At 40.5% G+C, this 18070-nt stretch overlaps 1 protein-coding gene across 3 annotated transcripts in view; it reads right to left on the bottom strand.

The window, feature by feature from the left end:
• The window catches only part of st6galnac3 (ST6 (alpha-N-acetyl-neuraminyl-2,3-beta-galactosyl-1,3)-N-acetylgalactosaminide alpha-2,6-sialyltransferase 3), a 110664-nt gene that overhangs the window by 40978 nt on the left and 51616 nt on the right, over positions 1 to 18070 (bottom strand). For all 3 annotated transcript variants that reach the window (XM_023964749.2, XM_078933981.1, NM_001104876.1), the window contains one exon: positions 7817 to 8226. In XM_023964749.2, the coding sequence (XP_023820517.1) occupies positions 7817 to 8226 (410 nt within the window). The remainder of the gene's footprint in view (positions 1 to 7816; positions 8227 to 18070) is intronic.

Here is an 18070-nt window from a genome sequence, read left to right as displayed (position 1 = left end):
TAACTACTGATCCATCTTTGTCTGGCCCATGACAGTAAGTGAATTACTTGACATCAGAGAAAGGAATGCTGTTTTAAATTATGCAGCAGGCTGACATACCTCACATTTGTATGTTTTGCTCTGTCCTGCCACTTAACTTGAAAGTGAATCCACATTACAGAGGGAATGAGAGCACAACCAGCCACAAACATCAGGGAAAATCTCGTTTAAGTCCCACAGCGTTTGAGGAGGCCTGAAACCTTCGGGGAGTCATCCTGTGCAACTTGGAATTCTACACCTGCTGCAGTTAAAATGTCAAACGTCGACCTGGGAGAGGGAAAAAAAGGGGAGAACATGCAGAAGGAGGAGAGCGAGTGGTATAAAAAAAATTACAGCTGGATCTGCTTGTGAAAAATTCTCACACATTACCACAGCATCCTACATTTCACCGGCTCTCACCTTCCCACCTCGCTACTGCACACAAAAGCAGAATGAGTCAGAGATAATGAAATGCCCCTTTGCTCTAATGATCCTGAAAAAGCAGCACAGGAGAGTGAGCGTGGTCCTCAGGGGGCCTGATGAACATTAGGACACTTCATTCATTTTATAGTTAGGACATTAAAAGAGGGATTCATTTCCATCACAATGTCTATTAAAATTAAATTAATTTAGTGCCATGATAATATATTCATTTATTTATTATTTATCATAATACTTTTTATGTTTAAGAAACCATATCATATACACCTCTGTGCTTAACAATGACTCCAATTTGGTTTTTAAAGAGCAAACTGTGGACTCTTGATTGCTAAACAGAAAAATGAGTTTATTTCCTCTTTTTATCTCTTTTTTTTTGTGTTTTTGTTTTTTGGATGCCACACGTGCTGCTCTCAATTTGTTAAAGCCTTCCAGCAGAGGCAGGCCAGCTGCATGGCTTGTGAGCCAAAGGTTGGTTTGGGAGATTTCGCTTATTTTGGTGCAGCAGAGCAAAGCAGAGCAGGAAATGCATTTACAGTCTTTGTGGCTTCAGGCTAACCATCCCGTCTACCTGCACCACTGCCCAGATGCTGGAAAAATACATAGTTGTATTACCATCTACTGCAGCTGGAGAAAAAAAAGTAGGTTAGATTTAATTTTAGCGGCATGAAAGTAAAGCTCTAATGTTGTTTTCCCACAATCTAAATGTGGACGTGAAGGCAGCTTGCAGATCCTTAATAAAGCAGAAACAGTTGAAAACTGAAATCACAGTGAGCGTGACCTTGATCTATGCAGATGGTCCAAGGTGATAGAAGCAGCACCAGCAGAACACCGAGCAAAACCGTCATCCAGCACTGATTTATACAGTACAACCCACTCTGAATGCATTTATATTCAAATGCAGCAGTTCCACGCAGGTTTAGCTACGTCATTGAATTGTTGAGAATGTTGCTAATCAGGGGGACATAGAATATGAAATAATAGAGCTGCTGCATTTCATTTGAAGTTCTGTTTGAGTCGTTTGACACAATCTACATTTCAGTCTAGAGAGAATGTTTACTTTTCTTTTGTAGTTACACAATATAGTGAGATGGTTTACACTGTTTCGTCATAAGGATTTGGTGATGGTTTAAATCTTGTCTGGTGTTCTTCTTTTATTGCATGTTTTTCTAGTTCATGCCCGAGTTTGACGTAAATCAGGAAGTACTAAAAAGCCGCAGTTCTTCTGAAGAGGCTGGAATCACAAGAAAAGACTTTTCCTGAAGAGACTGGGACGCCCCTTTGCCCTCCGTGTCTGCAAACAGGGGAAGGTGCGTCCAAGGCCGAATGTTGTCATTGGTCGTATTAACGTAACCCTAACCCTACAGGTCTGTGTGGCCACAAAAAAAGTTCAGCCCTGGTCGCAGGTATTTCAAAATTAAATGCGAATAGTCTGTTCCAAAATTAAAAGTAAAAAGCACGCTCAGAAGATCATCTCGCTCCATGTTAACCGCAGCCATGTTTGTTTACCACAGAACTCCGCTACCCCCCCTCCCACAGGTGTTTCCAGTATTTTAGAAAGTTCCACGCATGTCAAAATGATTTGTTCCGATAGACTGTGTGACAAATGTAAATTTTCTTATAATCGGATACCTTCAATTTTCAATTTCAATCCAATCAATGATCAGATTAAAGACCTTTTGCACATTTACACCCAGCTTCTGTCACTTAACTGCACCAGAGTTCACCTGCAGGTGAACCAACATCTTTTAGAGAAGATTAACCAGAGTAAAGACAAGCTAGACCAGCCAAACTAAGAGGACTATGCAAGGAAACAAAATATCGTCTGGGCAAAAAGCTTTGATGTGAAAGCACCTGAACACCAGCTCTACTGATTCATTTGAACTATTTTCAAGCTAACCAGATACATTTTCTTATTGTGGAAGAAAAGTCAGACAAGGTAAGGAATTTTGACGCACCACATATTAAACCGTTGACCAATTCACTCCACAAAATAGTCTTAGTCCCGCTGGCAAAGCCAGAAAGCCATTATCTCAATAGACCATTCAGGGAGACCTTGCACATTACCTTTATCTGAGCACTTTTCTTACTCTTTCTTTGGGACTAACTTTTCTCTTTTGAAGGGTCACAAAAGCACAGATGAGGACAGCTCCCTCTTGCTTTGAGAGGATACTCCAATGACTTTCCTATTACTCCGAATTGACCGCCTTTGACCCGGCGAATCACCACCCAAGAAAGCCGTTTCCAGTGGCTTCATTTAATAGGATAATTTCACACCAATTAAAAGCTGTCAACACACACAAGTTATGTCATTATACGCTTGAGCAATGTTTCAGCAGCATGCAGCTCAACATGCAGAGCTGGATTTCGGAGCTGAATAAAATGGAACTTTATGAAAGGAACTACAATAATTCCTCCGATTTTTTTTTTTTTAATGGGTTGTTGCAATAAGCATGGAATTACGGTAATGCAGTGATGGTGCAAGCGGGTGTTTCCACCCCCAGCATGACCTTACTGAAGTAATCTTCCTGGAGTATCTGCTGTTTATTGTCCCAACACAGAAAACACAAAGCAATTACAGCCGCGGTCACGAATGATACACAAGGCTCAAGTTATGTGACACTGAACACTGAGGCTGTTCTTAATCACCGCAGGATGCTGACTGACCCGCCAACGTCCACAGATTATTTTCTATCACACCCCTTCATGCTGGACTGGACTTTTTCAGGCCTTTGCTTGGGCTGTGTGCATGATGCACACAAAACAAATACAGTTTTTTAACGTGTGCTCCATGAAATTATAGTATTTTTACATGCATATTTTTTTTTTTTTTGCATTTGCTTGGATTTATACTCAAGTGCGACTTGTGTGTAATTTGTGATAAATAGCAACAGCCACTAGAGGGCACTGTAGGTGTGTGTGTGTGTATCAGTATTTATTACTGACAGCAACACAGCAGAAGAAGCGCCAGTCTTACGCCGGGCTCGGGGGAATTGTTCCAAAGTGACACACAGAATGAAGAATTCAACAGATTTGAGGTGATAGAAAAAATGTAGCTAACTTGTAAGCATATTCTTTATACTTAAGTTATTTGAATTATTGTTCATGTTGCATTAAATAACTAAGTTCTTCCTATGATTCGTGAAGCTGACTAAGCATCATTGTGTTATGGTAGTGAAGCGTCACTGTTACCCAAGTCCCCAAATGAAAGGCCTACATCTTTTGAATGCATTTTTGTAGCAGATATTCTCCCTACGTTCTTTAGACAAGAAGGTTCTGTCAGTATTTGAAATTCAATGCGTCTTTTTATCTGCTTGTTTGTTTGGCTGTAAAAAAAAAAGGAAAAGGACAAAAACAAGTGATAAACTAACAAGAACGTTGTATGTATAAAGGTTGAGGTGTGTTGGCAAAAATCTGCATGCCAGTCCTTGTAGAGAAAATCACTTCGAAAGGCAAAACACATGAAAAGCTGGATGTTAAAAGCAACCAAGTGATGATACTTTTTATCAGCACTTACTTTTTATGTTGTCCTTATGATAGTGTCCACAAAAACTGTGGTTTTATGGAAACCAGAAAAGGTAGGTACTATAGGACATTGCTGATTGGATGATGACGTTTGTTCATCAACTTAAAGTTGTTTGACATGACTCAGATGTCTCAATAAAAGCATGCGCTGCCCGCTGGCCCCCACCTCAAACGTTCAAAATGTTTGGTTGAGTCTCCCAAGGTGTAGGGACTTCGCACAAGCTCCCTCCTGATTGGCAACAGTAGTTACCATAGAAACGTTGATGCATACCGAGTCGCACCAATCACTATTTACTTACATAGTCTGGCTACCAACACGCCGATGGCCTTATCCCGGAAAAATGGCGACTAAATTGGCTTCATTTTGTTGGAGCCGGAAGTAAGATTTTCTATGGGTGACGTCGCACTCACTGCGTCCAGTTCTCTTATACAGTCATTGGTCAGTATTTACACTAGAGTTCATGTAAGTCCAGGCATCTCAGATTCTTTTTGTTAAGTTTATCTCCTTCTTTGTTGCCTGCATGAGCTTTAGGATTTATTCTTGTTGCTGTCTTTGTTTCTTTCTTTGCTTTCTTTTTATTCAGTTGGAGTTTTTAGCTACGCGAGGTCCTCGTCCACAAGCTTTTGGGTTCTCCTTAACCCTGACTGCTGACAGATTATCCACAGTTATGATATGAACTCATGAGCTAAATGAGCCTTTTATTAGTTCTGCAACCAAGAAAAAACCACAGTAGATATAAATCTAAATATAGGAATTTGACCTTCAATCTGCCTCACCTTCTAGGATGAAAATACTTGCTAGAAAAAGATTGCACGCTCAGAAAAACAGCAGAAAAATGTCACACAGCCTCTTTTGCATATTAACACACCAGCTTGAACCTGTGACGGAGTAGCTGACCAGCGGGCAGAGACCCGGGTCGCACACAGCCTGGTGGCACTGTTGTAAAGTGACACTGTGATTTACGCGCTGTGCCATCTGAAGGTTTGTTATCTACCACTGCTAACAACGCAGCGCTGATACGCTCCTCCAGCCAGAAACCACCGCTGATAACAAAAGGCCTCAGCTCAAGCAGCGTTCCACCACAGTGCACAACTAAATGAATCAAACCTTCAAGGGCCTGTCATTCTCATTTACAAGAGAACTGTTCAGTCCTCACACAGACAGAATGGGACACTTGTGTGTTTACAGCAAAAGCTTACATACAACTTATTGTTAAGTAACATAAGTATCTAGGAATTTTTCAGTTTTATATTTTCACAGGAAAATCTTTAAAAAAAGAAATATTCAAATTCATCTCAGTAGCTTTAACTGACACCTACCGGTAATCATCATCATTTGTGTGATCAACAAAACAGCTATTACATTTCTGAAGCAAAGTTTAATGTTTTTTTTGAATATCCTCTTGAGACAGAGCAACCCTCTGATTAATGTCTAAATGTGCTCCTTCTATTTTCTGCTTTTGATGGTGAGGCTTTGCAGCAGACATGTTGTAATCATGGTTACCCTTCATCAAACCCCTACAGTTTGCTTTTCCATGCACTTTGCAGCCCTGACTGAGCTCCCTGACAGACCTTTAGAATCCGGGGCTGACAGTCGGTTACACGGTCGGCTGGAGCATCAGTCAGAACGGATGCTGAGTTTCCCTTGATCAAACGGGTGGAAGTTGAGATGTCATGGCTCCTCTGCTGCTAGCTGCAATCTAGATAATTAGAGGTGTGTTTGATCAGTGTTCAATCTTCTCCAAGCTGATGATGACCCCAGCATCGGACATGACCGACGGGATGGCCAGTGAGCACACAATCCAGGCTGAAGTCAGAGTCTCATCCCTGAAACACTGGCTCAAACTTTTAACTACTCATCACAAAGGTGTGGTCAGCTATCACTGCAACACCACAAGTTTGGTTACTGGAATTGAAAAGCTTTATGTCCTGTAGGCAGGCCCCTTGGACCGGATTGGCTGCCGATCTTTACCTGGGACTGGGATCACCCCTACACTGGCCCTGGGACGGGGCATCTCAGACTCAACAGGCCTCAGTTTGCACAGTAAATGACCTTTTCATAACAGAACATGGAAAAATGACGACTCAAATGTTGGAAAGGTTGACAAAAGGCATCTCATCTTTCTAGAAAAGTGAAATAGGTTTACAGAATTTTATTCTAAATATTCTTGAATACTCTATATACAAATGCAAAACTATGGGTTGAACTTTGTATAAATCTGGGGCAAAGTAAACAAACAGACAGAGTAAATAGAAAATAATCACTGTGGTGCAATGAATCAGTTAAGTGCTGGCTTTAAAATGGATGAGCTGCTGAGGACTTTGGTTCCAGGAGCTGAGCACAAAAACACCAGAGGACATCATTGAGCTGAAGCAATAACAGATCATCCCCCCTACTAGGGTTTCAGATTCTGATTACACTACTGTCCAGCATCTCCAGCACACAATGATCAGGATAATAGTGCTTTCATTGATCCGCAGGTTGGATAATTTGCCAGTTTTTCCAGATGTGGGGTGCTGATGTTGATTCAGTGTTTGGAGACATGCTTCCTCAATAATGAGATTTTGGTCCGAACAAGTATTTTTCTAAAATCCATCTTTCCAAATATCCAACGTCAGCGCTATATGAAAAGAAAATACAAACACACTAAGGCTACGTTCACACTGCAGGCTGAAACGACCCAATTCCGATTTTTTTTTTGCCCCTATGCGACCTGCATCTGATCTTTTCATGACAGTCTGAACGACACAGATCTGATCTTTTGAAATGCGACCACAGTCTGACCGGCCAGGCCACATGTACCCGACCCGTCCGTCATTGATACGCTGTCATCATTCTGCGTTGAAGTAGACGGGAACGAGAACATAGACAACAACCATGTCGGACGATGCTGCTGACACCAGTCAGTGGAAGGGAAGCTAGGACACCGATTGGATTCATTTGGGGTGACAGCTCTATTCAGGCCAAGGGCCCTTATCCCAACCGGGCGGTTTTTGAAGAAAAATTTCCAGCGAAATGGCCGAGCGTGGTGTTGAACCTTTTCAGCGATGACTTTTTTCCCTTTCCTACCGTGGTCAGGAGCGCGGGGGACCCAAGGCGGCTCCTCCTCCGGGGTTCACTTCCCCGTTCGAACCCTTAGATTCTCCAGAGTGGGTTAATAAAGAGTCAATAGCAGTTTTGCTAGGGGGAGCCATCTTTTACTATCCTCCGTAACACACAACATGAACGTGCGCCCCACTGCCCCCCTCATTCCCTACCTCGCTGCCCGCGTTGTCTCTCTCTCTCACACACGCGCGGCCCCAACACATACACATTCCCATTCCACAACAGTGGGTACAGATGATCCTGGCTCCATTGCCTTCTTAAAACGAGAAGATTGTAATTGTGCTGGCTCCTTCGTGAAAATGAATGTAATAATGCAAAAAGAGTTCCACTGTTGACAACGCTGTTGTTGACATGCCTTGTTAACGTTAGCTACTTCCACAAACAACAGTGACGTTGTTCACCGTTGAGTAGTATTCTGTGCATGCCGGTCACTTCTGGGTCATTTCACGGTCACACAGGAGATCACAAAAGTTCACATTTAATTGGAAATGTGAATCAGATTTTAAAAAAAAAAATCGGAATTGAGCATTAAGCCCTGCAGTGTGAACGAAGTCAAAGACTCATTTTGTCAATGATCAGATCCTCTGCTGATGTTCAGTTCAGACAGAGTGAAGAACTGAAAGCCAGATCTGTCTGGGAGAAATTCAGGGACACTGTGCCACAAGCAGAAATGAGCTGTCGCTTCTGAAGCAGACATAAAAGCAGAAAAGCAGATGAAGTTTGGCTCACCGGTCCTTTCCCGTCTCTTTCTTGAACACGGTGTCGCAGTAGTTCATCCTTTCGTCTGTGGTGATGTAGATGCGAGCGCGGGGGTACTTCTCTGATGCTTGTTGCAGCATGTTGTACACAATACCCTTCCCGTCCTTCCTCATGTTCCGTAGCGGCCCCCACACCACGTAGGTCGTTTCGTTTTCCTGTCCGAAGAAGTACTGAGGCTTCTGCAGGAGCAGAGGGACGCTGGTGTGGGAGACCACCCTCACAGTGGTTCGTCTGCCGACATCCATCTCAAACCCAGCAGTGGGAGCGTTGTTCGTCCGAAAGACACAAGGCGAGCGGTCGATCTGTGGACCCGCACCTTGGCCCAGCATCTGCCCAGAACTGGAGACTATGGTGCACAGGTCACAGTGCAGCTCCAGGGGCTGGAGGACAGAGAGCAGGGGGTTAGAAGGTAAGAAAGGCTCTTTTTTTCATTTCATTCCCTTCTCTTTAAAGTTTGCTGTAGACTACTGTGAGCTACACAGGTTTGTTTCCTGCTTTTCATATGACCCATGACCCCACACACTGTGAATACTGATAAAAGTAACTCCTAAAAGAAACTTAGAGCTTGGCTCTGCTGTGAGGAAACAGTATTTGGGAATCTCTTCATACGAGGAGTTAGCTCGGGGGACAGATTGGGACAGCAACGGGGTCCACTTCACAGCCGTGATGCTGCAGTGTTAAACTCCAGCTGCCCCAGCAATGGCGACAACTGCAGCAACAACCACCGACCAAGCCGGCAAGCCCTGGCAGAAAAGATCCCCACAAGAAACACTGGCTAAATTCATACTAAGATGCTAAAATTAAATACCTTAGATGTATTTAATCTAATTTAATTTAATCTATATCTATCTATCTATCTATCTATCTATCTATCTATCTATCTATCTATCTATCTATCTATATATATATATATCTATATATATATATATAGATATATATATATATATATATATATAGATACATTTATATATATAGATATATCTTCTATTTTTATGTTATATTATATAGATTTTTTCTGAATGTCATTTTTGCTGCCACAGATAAATGAAATTTCCCCATTGTGGAATTAATAAAGTCATCTATCTATCTATCTATCTATCTATCTATCTATCTATCTATCTATCTATCTATCTATCTATCTATCTATCTATCTATCTATCTATCTATCTATCTATCTATCTATCTATCTATCTATCTATCTATCTATCTATCTATCTATCTATCTATCTATCTATCTATCTATCTATCTATCTATCTATCTATCTATCTATCTATCTATCTATCTATCTATACACAGCAACACACTTCCAGGGGTTATACAGCAGGACGCGTGGCGTGCCTCTCTGCGAATACAACTATCTTCAAATTACTTAAAAAGTTGATTTTTCTCCAAAAAAGAGAGCTGACCATGCCCCCGAAGAAACCCCAGGAATATGAAGAGCTCAAAAAGTCTCTTGACATTATTCAAGAAACGCTGAAAAGTTTTATGGATCAAGTGTCGGCTAAGCTAACACCACTCTGGGAGATGATGGAAGAGTTCCGAAGATTTCGGGCTCAAAACGAGCAGCGAGAAAACCAGGTCGAGATTCTGGAGAAAAGACTGGACGATGTGGAACAGCAAGTAAGGATGAATAATGTCATTCTCACTGGAGTACCAATCAAGCCTCGAGCGAAGCTGAATGCAGCAGGAGCTAGCACTGCTAATGCTAGCGCCAGCGTAGCTAGCAGTTCTAATACGGAGTTCGGTGCAGCGTCGCTGGAACAGCAAATACTTTCATTTCTCACATCTAAAGGGATTTCCCTGGATCTCAATACCATCGAGACCTTCCACCTGCTCCCCAGGAGAAAGGAGACGGATAAACCAGCGATCCTCATCAGGTTTGTGAATCACAAACACAAGCTAGCTTTGATGAACCAAAGGAAACACCTGAAAGGTTCGGCTGTTTATCTGAACGACCATCTGACCAGAAGGAATGCTGAAATCTCAAAACATGCACGGCTTCTCAGGAAGCGTAAGCAGATTGAGAACACTTGGGTTAAAGGCTGCAGGATTTACGTCAAACCGCTCGGTCCAGAGGACCGGTCCAAGGTTCTGGTCGTGAACACCATGAAGGACTTTGAGAAGTGCTTGATTACGGTTGTCTGAAACAACGTGGAGTAATAAATCAAAGAGCCAAATAATTTCAAGAAATATGACACCTGGAATCATCACTTTCTCCGTATGCCTGACGTAACCTGAATAGCAGCAGAGTTCTGACCTGCAGACAACTTGACCTCAACTTTCACCGCAGCTGATATCAGCTGAAGAAGGATATGGACCTGAATCTAATGTCTGCAGACATAACATGGAAGAAAACTATTAACTGTTTAAACCAAGAAAATCGGCTGTTATCAGTAAAAGAAGAAATGCCAACCTTGGACAATTCGACAGTTTATGGACCCTTTTTATTTTTCCCCCACAGCATTACTTTATTATATAAAAAAAAAAAAGAAAAAAAAAAAAAGAAAAAGAAAAAAAAAAAGAAAAAAATACAAAAAGAGTAAAACAAATGATTAATCACCTTTGAAAATTGTTAAATTGATTGACTTTTGATGATAGTACTTCACTTGCTCCTAAAATTGATAAATTGATTCAAAAATCTTTCCTAATGTAGCATAACTTTGCACATGTTTTTAACTTTTGATACTTGATGAAATTTTTGCTATGAAAATTCCTGAAACAGTGTTGTGTCTATTTTACTGATATAGTATTATGTTTTAACATAATTTGCATATATTTCAGATGCTGCATTTGCCATGTTGATTTCTAAAATAGTTATTTTTGACGTAGTACTTAAGTAATTCATCTTTGTCATGTGCTTTATTGATACCTTATGATTATTAATTCTGTCTGATAAAACCTAGGAACCGGATATTGATAAATCATGTAATAAAATGGTTATAGTATAACGGGGTGGGATTATATAAATTCGCTTCCTTCCACTCCCTTTCAAGCAATATTTATTAATTATGTCTAATTATCCTAAGTTTGATTAGTTACCGTATGAATGTATAACTGATGATTATATTGTTTTTGTGTATTATTTCTATTTGATTGCTTGAAATAAACCATTTCAAATCAAAAATCAAAATCAAATCAAAAATTTCAAATCAATGGAAGTCTATAAATGCACACATTTGTGTTTTTCCAGCTTATGCATTCAAAACTCTTACTTTCACGTGTTTTTTTTACACAGGTGTTACAACCGTTTGCGGGTTCTATGTACAAAAAGGGCTGCAACTAAACACGCGCTGAAAGTTAAAGCAGTTAAACTTTGACCAATCAGGGACTTGGATTTGGTAGTGACGTATGGTTAGCGTTCTTTTCAAAACACGGAAGTTCCAACTGTTTACAAATTGATCATGGAGGTGAAATGAAAATTGCGGTTTGTGCCCGGCTTGAAATTCTACGACACCCAGTCTTTCATACATCGGAATAGAGCTGTGAGAGAAAAAGCCTGGAGCGAGATTCACCAGACCTGCACAGCTTTTCCATTTCACACCAAAGCTATGTCAAAATTTTCTCTCTACTCACTAACTACAAAAAACTACAAAGTGCAGGACTATCTAGTGCTCTGGATCTAAACCCAATTTTAACACAATGCTCACTTTTTTTTATAATGTCATAGATTTCACAAAGTGAAAAACTAATCAATACGAACAGTTTTGACAACTACTGTATTTATGAATCCCCTGTGTTCTGATGATGAAAACATTGATGGTGTATTAAAAAAAATACATTTAAACACATATGTTTCCCAAAAGTTGCTCAAATGCAAGGCATTGTGGTACATATTTCCCAACATAGTGAGTACTGATCCACACTGGCTTTTCGCAGGGAAATTTCTAGAGCACTGGATTTTGGAATTGTAGATTCAGACAACTATACAGAGTGGTGAACGCCCTATACAGTGCACATTCGGACACAGCCCAAGCCTCTTCCAACTGTAGGGGCACGCGCTAGTATTGGGTAGCAACAGTCCAGTGGGAGCACAGAATGCTAAAAGCGTGTTTAAGTATCCACAATTTTTGTTCTTGAACCTGCGACACGTGTGTACATATACAGAATTACATGTTATTCATTATTAAAAAACACATGTAAAATAAAATTCAGTATACAGCTTGTAAGCTACATGGTCCACTATATAAATAACAGCTGGATTCTTCTTTTACCTTTTGTCTTGCACAGTTGTCTATATGATGGACATTACAGACCAAACTCATCTTTTTCAGAGGGCCAACTTGCAGAATCTGTGACTGACAAATACTTTTTTGCCTCACAGCTAGACATGTGTCCTACATTCAAGCTGTGTGCATCAAACATAAGAAAGACCACGGTGGGCAAGCAGGGGGGTTTCAACAAAAGGAAGTTCAAGCGGGTAACCTCCTGCAGTCCTTTTTCCAAAGGGCTAAAATCATCACTACCTGCTGTTGCCATAGTGACAAAGACATTTTAGAAGCAGGCTGGTGCAGAGAAGGTAGCGTCTATGAGAATGTCAATGTTTTCACACAACGCTCATGTCTGAAAACCCAATTATCAAGACAAGAAGAAACAATAAAAGAATACAGACTATAGTTCCACAAGGGACCTCGACAATAGATATATTTTATGAATAAATTATACACACAAGAAACATTTCAAGAGGGATTTGAATGTGGATTTAACTTTAATTTAAAACCAAGTACAATGAAGTTATCAGCTTTACTGTGGTACTTCACTAATCTCACGGAGGGATCTGTGAGCGCCCAGGTAGGCTTCATGGTCTCTAACTAAAAAGAGCACATTGCAGGTCATGCTTTCCAAATAAAATTTTAAAAATTGTACATATTAAATGTTACTGTTGTTAGTATCCAGTTTCTGTATCTCTTCACGGCTTACAATCATACCAGGGACAATAAAGAACATTTTTAAATTTCTAGGCTTCACTGTTTGCTTTCATTGTGTATCAAACAAAACCACAAACACGTGAGACTAGTAGAAACTTAAAAATGTTTTACTGCGTGTGACTAACATGTAGATCCCTTCTTTTCTGACAACTTCAAAACTAAAGGCAAACATTTTGCTAAAGGAAAAAACACATAAATACTTTGTATTTAATACATATAATGTGTTTGGCCTTTTCTCACTTCTCCTCACATCATATTTAAACCAGACTACCTCAAACCTACTTGGACAATGTATTTTTGAATTGATGACAAACAAGGTCTTCCAGTCCTTCCATCTGTGTTATATGTGGTTCAATCAAATAAATAAAGTGGCGATTTGGCAGGATGCCCACGTGGCTAGAAAAGTAGAAAAAATGTATTTTTAATTAATGTATTAGACTTGAGAATAGATTAACAAGTGTTATTCAAAATTTGAATTCATTTTTTTTCATTTAACTGTGGTTGTGCTGCATGGTAGTGTAGTGGTTAGCACTCCTGCCATCACAGCGAGATGGCCTTTGTTCAAATCCCAGCTGGGTCCTTTCGGTGTAGAGTTTGCATTTTCTCTCCATGCATGTGAGGGTTTTCTCTGGTCCCAGTAGCTGGGATAGGCTCCAGTAACCAGCAAAAGGAATTCAGGGGGTTCAGAAAACGGACGGATGGAAAGTGAAGGAAGAGCTCCTACCTTAATATAGTCTACAGAAGGAGAAAGACTAACATCCTTACAGGTAATATCTTTAAATGTTGTTGTTAGGAAGGATTATACTTTGGAGAAATATTTCCTAGACAAACTAAATGAAAGTCATCTTTGTCTGACGTGTGTTGTACTGAAGGAAAGGGGATTTTTCCAACACTGAGCCAAGATATAAAACTCCCATCAGTGTGTTTTGCAGAATATTAACTATGAAATAAAAACAAGCCAAGAAAAAGAACAAAAACACAGTTGACTAAAGTATCATCCACAGAAAAAATCTACTGCAACCACTATTTAATATTAAAATGTGCCAACATACCAGTCAGTGAGAAATAATTAAAAAACACAGTAAAGACTTGTTGGTAATGAGCTATAATAAATCTGTAATTATGTGCAGCAAAGACTGATATGTTGAGCATTGTATGATGGGTGAGACACAGAACACAGCTGCCTGGAGTTGTCAGCCGCTCATCCATCATCACATGCTCCCCTTTAGCCCGGCTCATAACTCCATCACGCCTTTCAGCACTCGCAGATTGGCTGGATCTGTGGGGAACACTGGCTGGCTAACAGCATCTCCGACACATGGCTGTGTGACTGGAAAATGCTAGCTGAAGCTCTGAGCCAAGCGTATACCTGCAGCTGCAACGTCAGCTGGACGACGCGCTGATAAAAGCAGACACAAAGTTTCACATCACGTTAGAGATGAAACAGTAGAGGTCCTGACCACTAGTGAGTTCATTCAAGCCTCTTCTTTAAACTGATAAACAGAATTACCTTCATATTTTTGAGATATACCATGAGATCAGGATTCATTTTCAGTTTCATGTCTGGACTGTGCCGTTTCACTGTGCCATGAAGTCATCGTGCACTCATAATCATTCCAGTTTTAGCGCTCTGATAAACATAAAATCTAATCTCCAAAGCCTCTGATTTAAACGCACGACTGGGTTAAAAGTAAAGTGGGTTATTTAAAAAAAAAAGAAGAGGCCTAGTGCCAGAGACATGGCCATCATTGAATTAAAGCACTGGGGTGGGGACTTAACCTTGGTGCTCATTAAAACGCTCAAAACACGGTTATTTAATAAGCGATAATGATTGCATTAACATGCGAAGGATCTCAGTGTCTCGCTGGGATTTCAAATTCCTTCTGCTTAAAAAAATGGGTTTGATTAGCTTTAGCTCTATGCGTCCGGAAAACTGTGTAGTTCCAAATGCTCCTCTTAAGAAGATCAGCCAACCGTCACAGTTTTGCTGTTGAACGCTCTATTTTTGCTGCATGTCGCGCTTTTTTAAACAAACTAAGTTAAGAAATATATATATCATTGTCTTGTTCCAGCTTGTTTTTTTTATTTTACCAGATTTTAAACACTTAGGATATGTTCTAAAAATTTTAATGTAATTTTTTATTTAGATATGCATCATCTTTGTATTGCTGATCCTTAGTATTAGAAACTTTAAAATTGAAAATAGAATTAATATTTCACATTTAAGGAGCTGTCTAAGGACACCAGAATCCAAATAGTTGACCTGCAGCAGGCTGGAAGACTGAATCTGCAACAGGTAAGCAGCTTGGTGTGAAGAAATCAACTGTTAAGACATGGAAGACAGACACTATCACAACTATCACACACCAGATCCTGGAGGGGCTGGCACATCATTAATACAGACTTTTTTTTATTTTATTTCATATTTAGTTTGTGTTGTGTCTTTTTGTCAATGGAAAACTGAACCTTGGCTCAAAAAAGGTTGGAAAACACTTATTTAGGTTCATTTTTCATAACTTTAAATGTATTTTGAAAAAGATCTCTGCTGTTTTGGTGTTGACCCGAACATTAAGTTTGAAAATAATGAAATTCTCTGGTAGGTAGAAATGACTTAACGGTTGAGATTTAGACAGGTTGTATTTGCAACAAGAATGCATGTTGTCATTTGGTTTAATTGAGTTTGCTGTAAAGTTTTACAGAAGAGTCAAACTTGTTGGTTGTCAGTACAAACCGATTTGTGTTTTTAGGAACTCTTGTTGAAGCAGCAATGCAGATTCATTAATAAACAGACACATTTGGATAACAAAACTCTTTGGTTAAACTTTTATTTTTTGATGATTCACAGAAAAAAAATCTTTCCAGAAGATGCTTTTCCTAAAGATCCATGTGATTTAAAACCAGGAAGACGTTCTTCGGTCTGCGCTGGTGTGCGGTGAATCAAAGGCATGAATGAAAAATTCCATTGGACAAATGCTGTGTATTCCCCTTAAAAGGCAGTGCAGGAACAATCTTTCACACCTGCAGACAGACTCAATCAAATGAGGAAAATAAGGCCGGCCGATACCCTGCTGCTGCTTTATGCATAATACATGCAGCTGTGTAATACTTTAGTGACACCTCTCTGTGGCTCACGTAAGATTGCCTTACTGTCCGGGGTAAATATATATGTCTCTGGAGGTGTTGTTGTTTGCTTAACATGGGCTGACAGCTCACACTTCACTGCCCTTTCTAGTTTGCTACAAAGAACCCACTATTGGGGGAATTTGAGCCAAAAGGAGGACTAATTCTGCAGAAGCTGCCTGTCTTTTCCAATGATTTGCATTAATCTCCATGGGGAGGGAGCAGTGATTTAAGCAGACTTGTCTGAAGGCAGAAGAAGGTGCAGACATGGAGATTGGTGTAATGCATGATTGCTTCTGGGCCGATGTTGTGAGGATGAGGCTCTCCAGAGGCAGAGAAAGACGCTGCACATTAATCTGCCAATATCATCCTGCTGAATATAAGGCAGCACTTCTGCAAAAGGACCAGTGCCTCTATTACTATTGGAAAACCAGACTCCACACTGAAGGCATCATGCATGAATACTCATTCCCCTCCACCACAAACGTGAGCACCATGCCAGTGCGGCCCCAAACAACAAACATTTCTCCATTTTGATCGTAGTGGGAATTAAAGGGCTTTGATATTTTAATGTTCATAAATTGCACAGGGAACATACGGCAAGAAGCTGTTTGATGGGAGTAGAATAGAATCAAAAGCACTGACGGCTACTTGGGTTTTCAAACCAAAACATAAAGGAAATAATGCAAACAAGAGACATCAAAGAGACATTTTCAGAGTCATAATACATAACCGGATACAACAACTGAAGGAAGCCCTGAAGGAGCTGACTTGTCCTCTTAATATGGAAATGAAACATGATAAGTTTGTAAATGCTGGTAGAAAAGAAATACAGCAAAATGCAAGGTTGTCCCTGTGTGACGCAAGTTCCAACATGAAAAGGCAGCAATGTGAACGTAAAACATAACAGCGTTGTCTGATGATAAAACTATGCTGGAATAAATATTTGCAAAGTCAAACCTCTGCGTGAAAAAGCAGCAAAGCAGAGAGGAATGTTTGATGCTGAGTTTAAACATCTCATTCATGTTTCTTTTAGAGTAACAAAATCGTTATACGCTCTAACTTTTAGTATTACAGTGATCCTTTTGGTCCTCAACACATCAAATGAGATTCTGAACATCAAATATGATGCATAGACCTTTACCAAATAATAAAAATAATAATACGTTTTATTTGAAAGCGCCTTTCAGAAGACCCAAGGACAACTGTACAGGTTCAAAAGTAAAACACGCAAACGGTTTTAGAGGATTTTGAAGACAACTGTCTAAAGCCTCAGTCACAGGTTTTTGGGTTGTCCGGTCTGTGGAGGGTCCTGGAGAGGAGCTGTCCCATCTTAAAGGGAGCACAGGTTTGTCTTGCAGCTCCCTTAAGGCTCGTAGGGCCACCTTAAGGGACGTCATAAAAATGGAACGTACCGTTGTTGTGCGTGTGCTATGTGCGAAGCATTTGTAAGGACAATGCAAGTCACACGCACTTATAACATACAGGTTATGCTGTTGTACGGTGTCCTTACGCCTCACTCCAGTAGTTTGTAAGGTGTCAGAACCGAACCTTTACTGACCGCACGCGAAAGCTGCACATGCACTGTGTGCGCATGATGTGTGTGCAATGTCCACACAAACTACGCTCTGAGTGACTGATTTTCTCATTTCTAACAGTCAGGCTGCATGCATGGAGGGCACAGTTTTCATGTGAACATCACTAACGGGCTCTTTGCACAAACTGCAGGACTTGGGAGTGAAAAATACCTCATCTACCTCACCTTTACTCACCCTTTCGTGTTGTATATGGGTTCGCTGTGACCTGGTACTTGCAGCATGCCCGAAGAAAAAATGTGCATAAACATTTTCTCTGAGCGGTCTGCAACCTTGAGGTTTTGTGCTTTCCTCCTGTGTCCCGGACAGGTTTGCCCATTTTTCACCTTTAGACAGTCCCTTCCAGCAACCAAGGCAGTTGTGACTAAGGCTTTAATGGTCTAAACTACAGAGCTGATCTAAAGCATGGGTCTGACCCAGATCAGACCTTTAAGGCTTAACTTTTGTAAAACAGTTAGAGGTTGCCACAGCGATATGGCAGAGTTTCTTTATACCGGATGCCCTTCCTGTCACAACCTTGTATTTTCAAGGCACAGGGACATCCCGATAGGCAGGAGCACAAAGGGTTTAGGTCATTGCATGC

Source organism: Oryzias latipes, chromosome 17 (genome assembly GCF_053564925.1).
Source record: "Oryzias latipes strain Hd-rR chromosome 17, Olatipes_Hd-rR_3.1".
Lineage (NCBI taxonomy): Eukaryota > Metazoa > Chordata > Actinopteri > Beloniformes > Adrianichthyidae > Oryzias > Oryzias latipes.
Note: the sequence above shows the minus strand (reverse complement) of the source record. Positions and strands in the feature narration are given on the sequence as shown.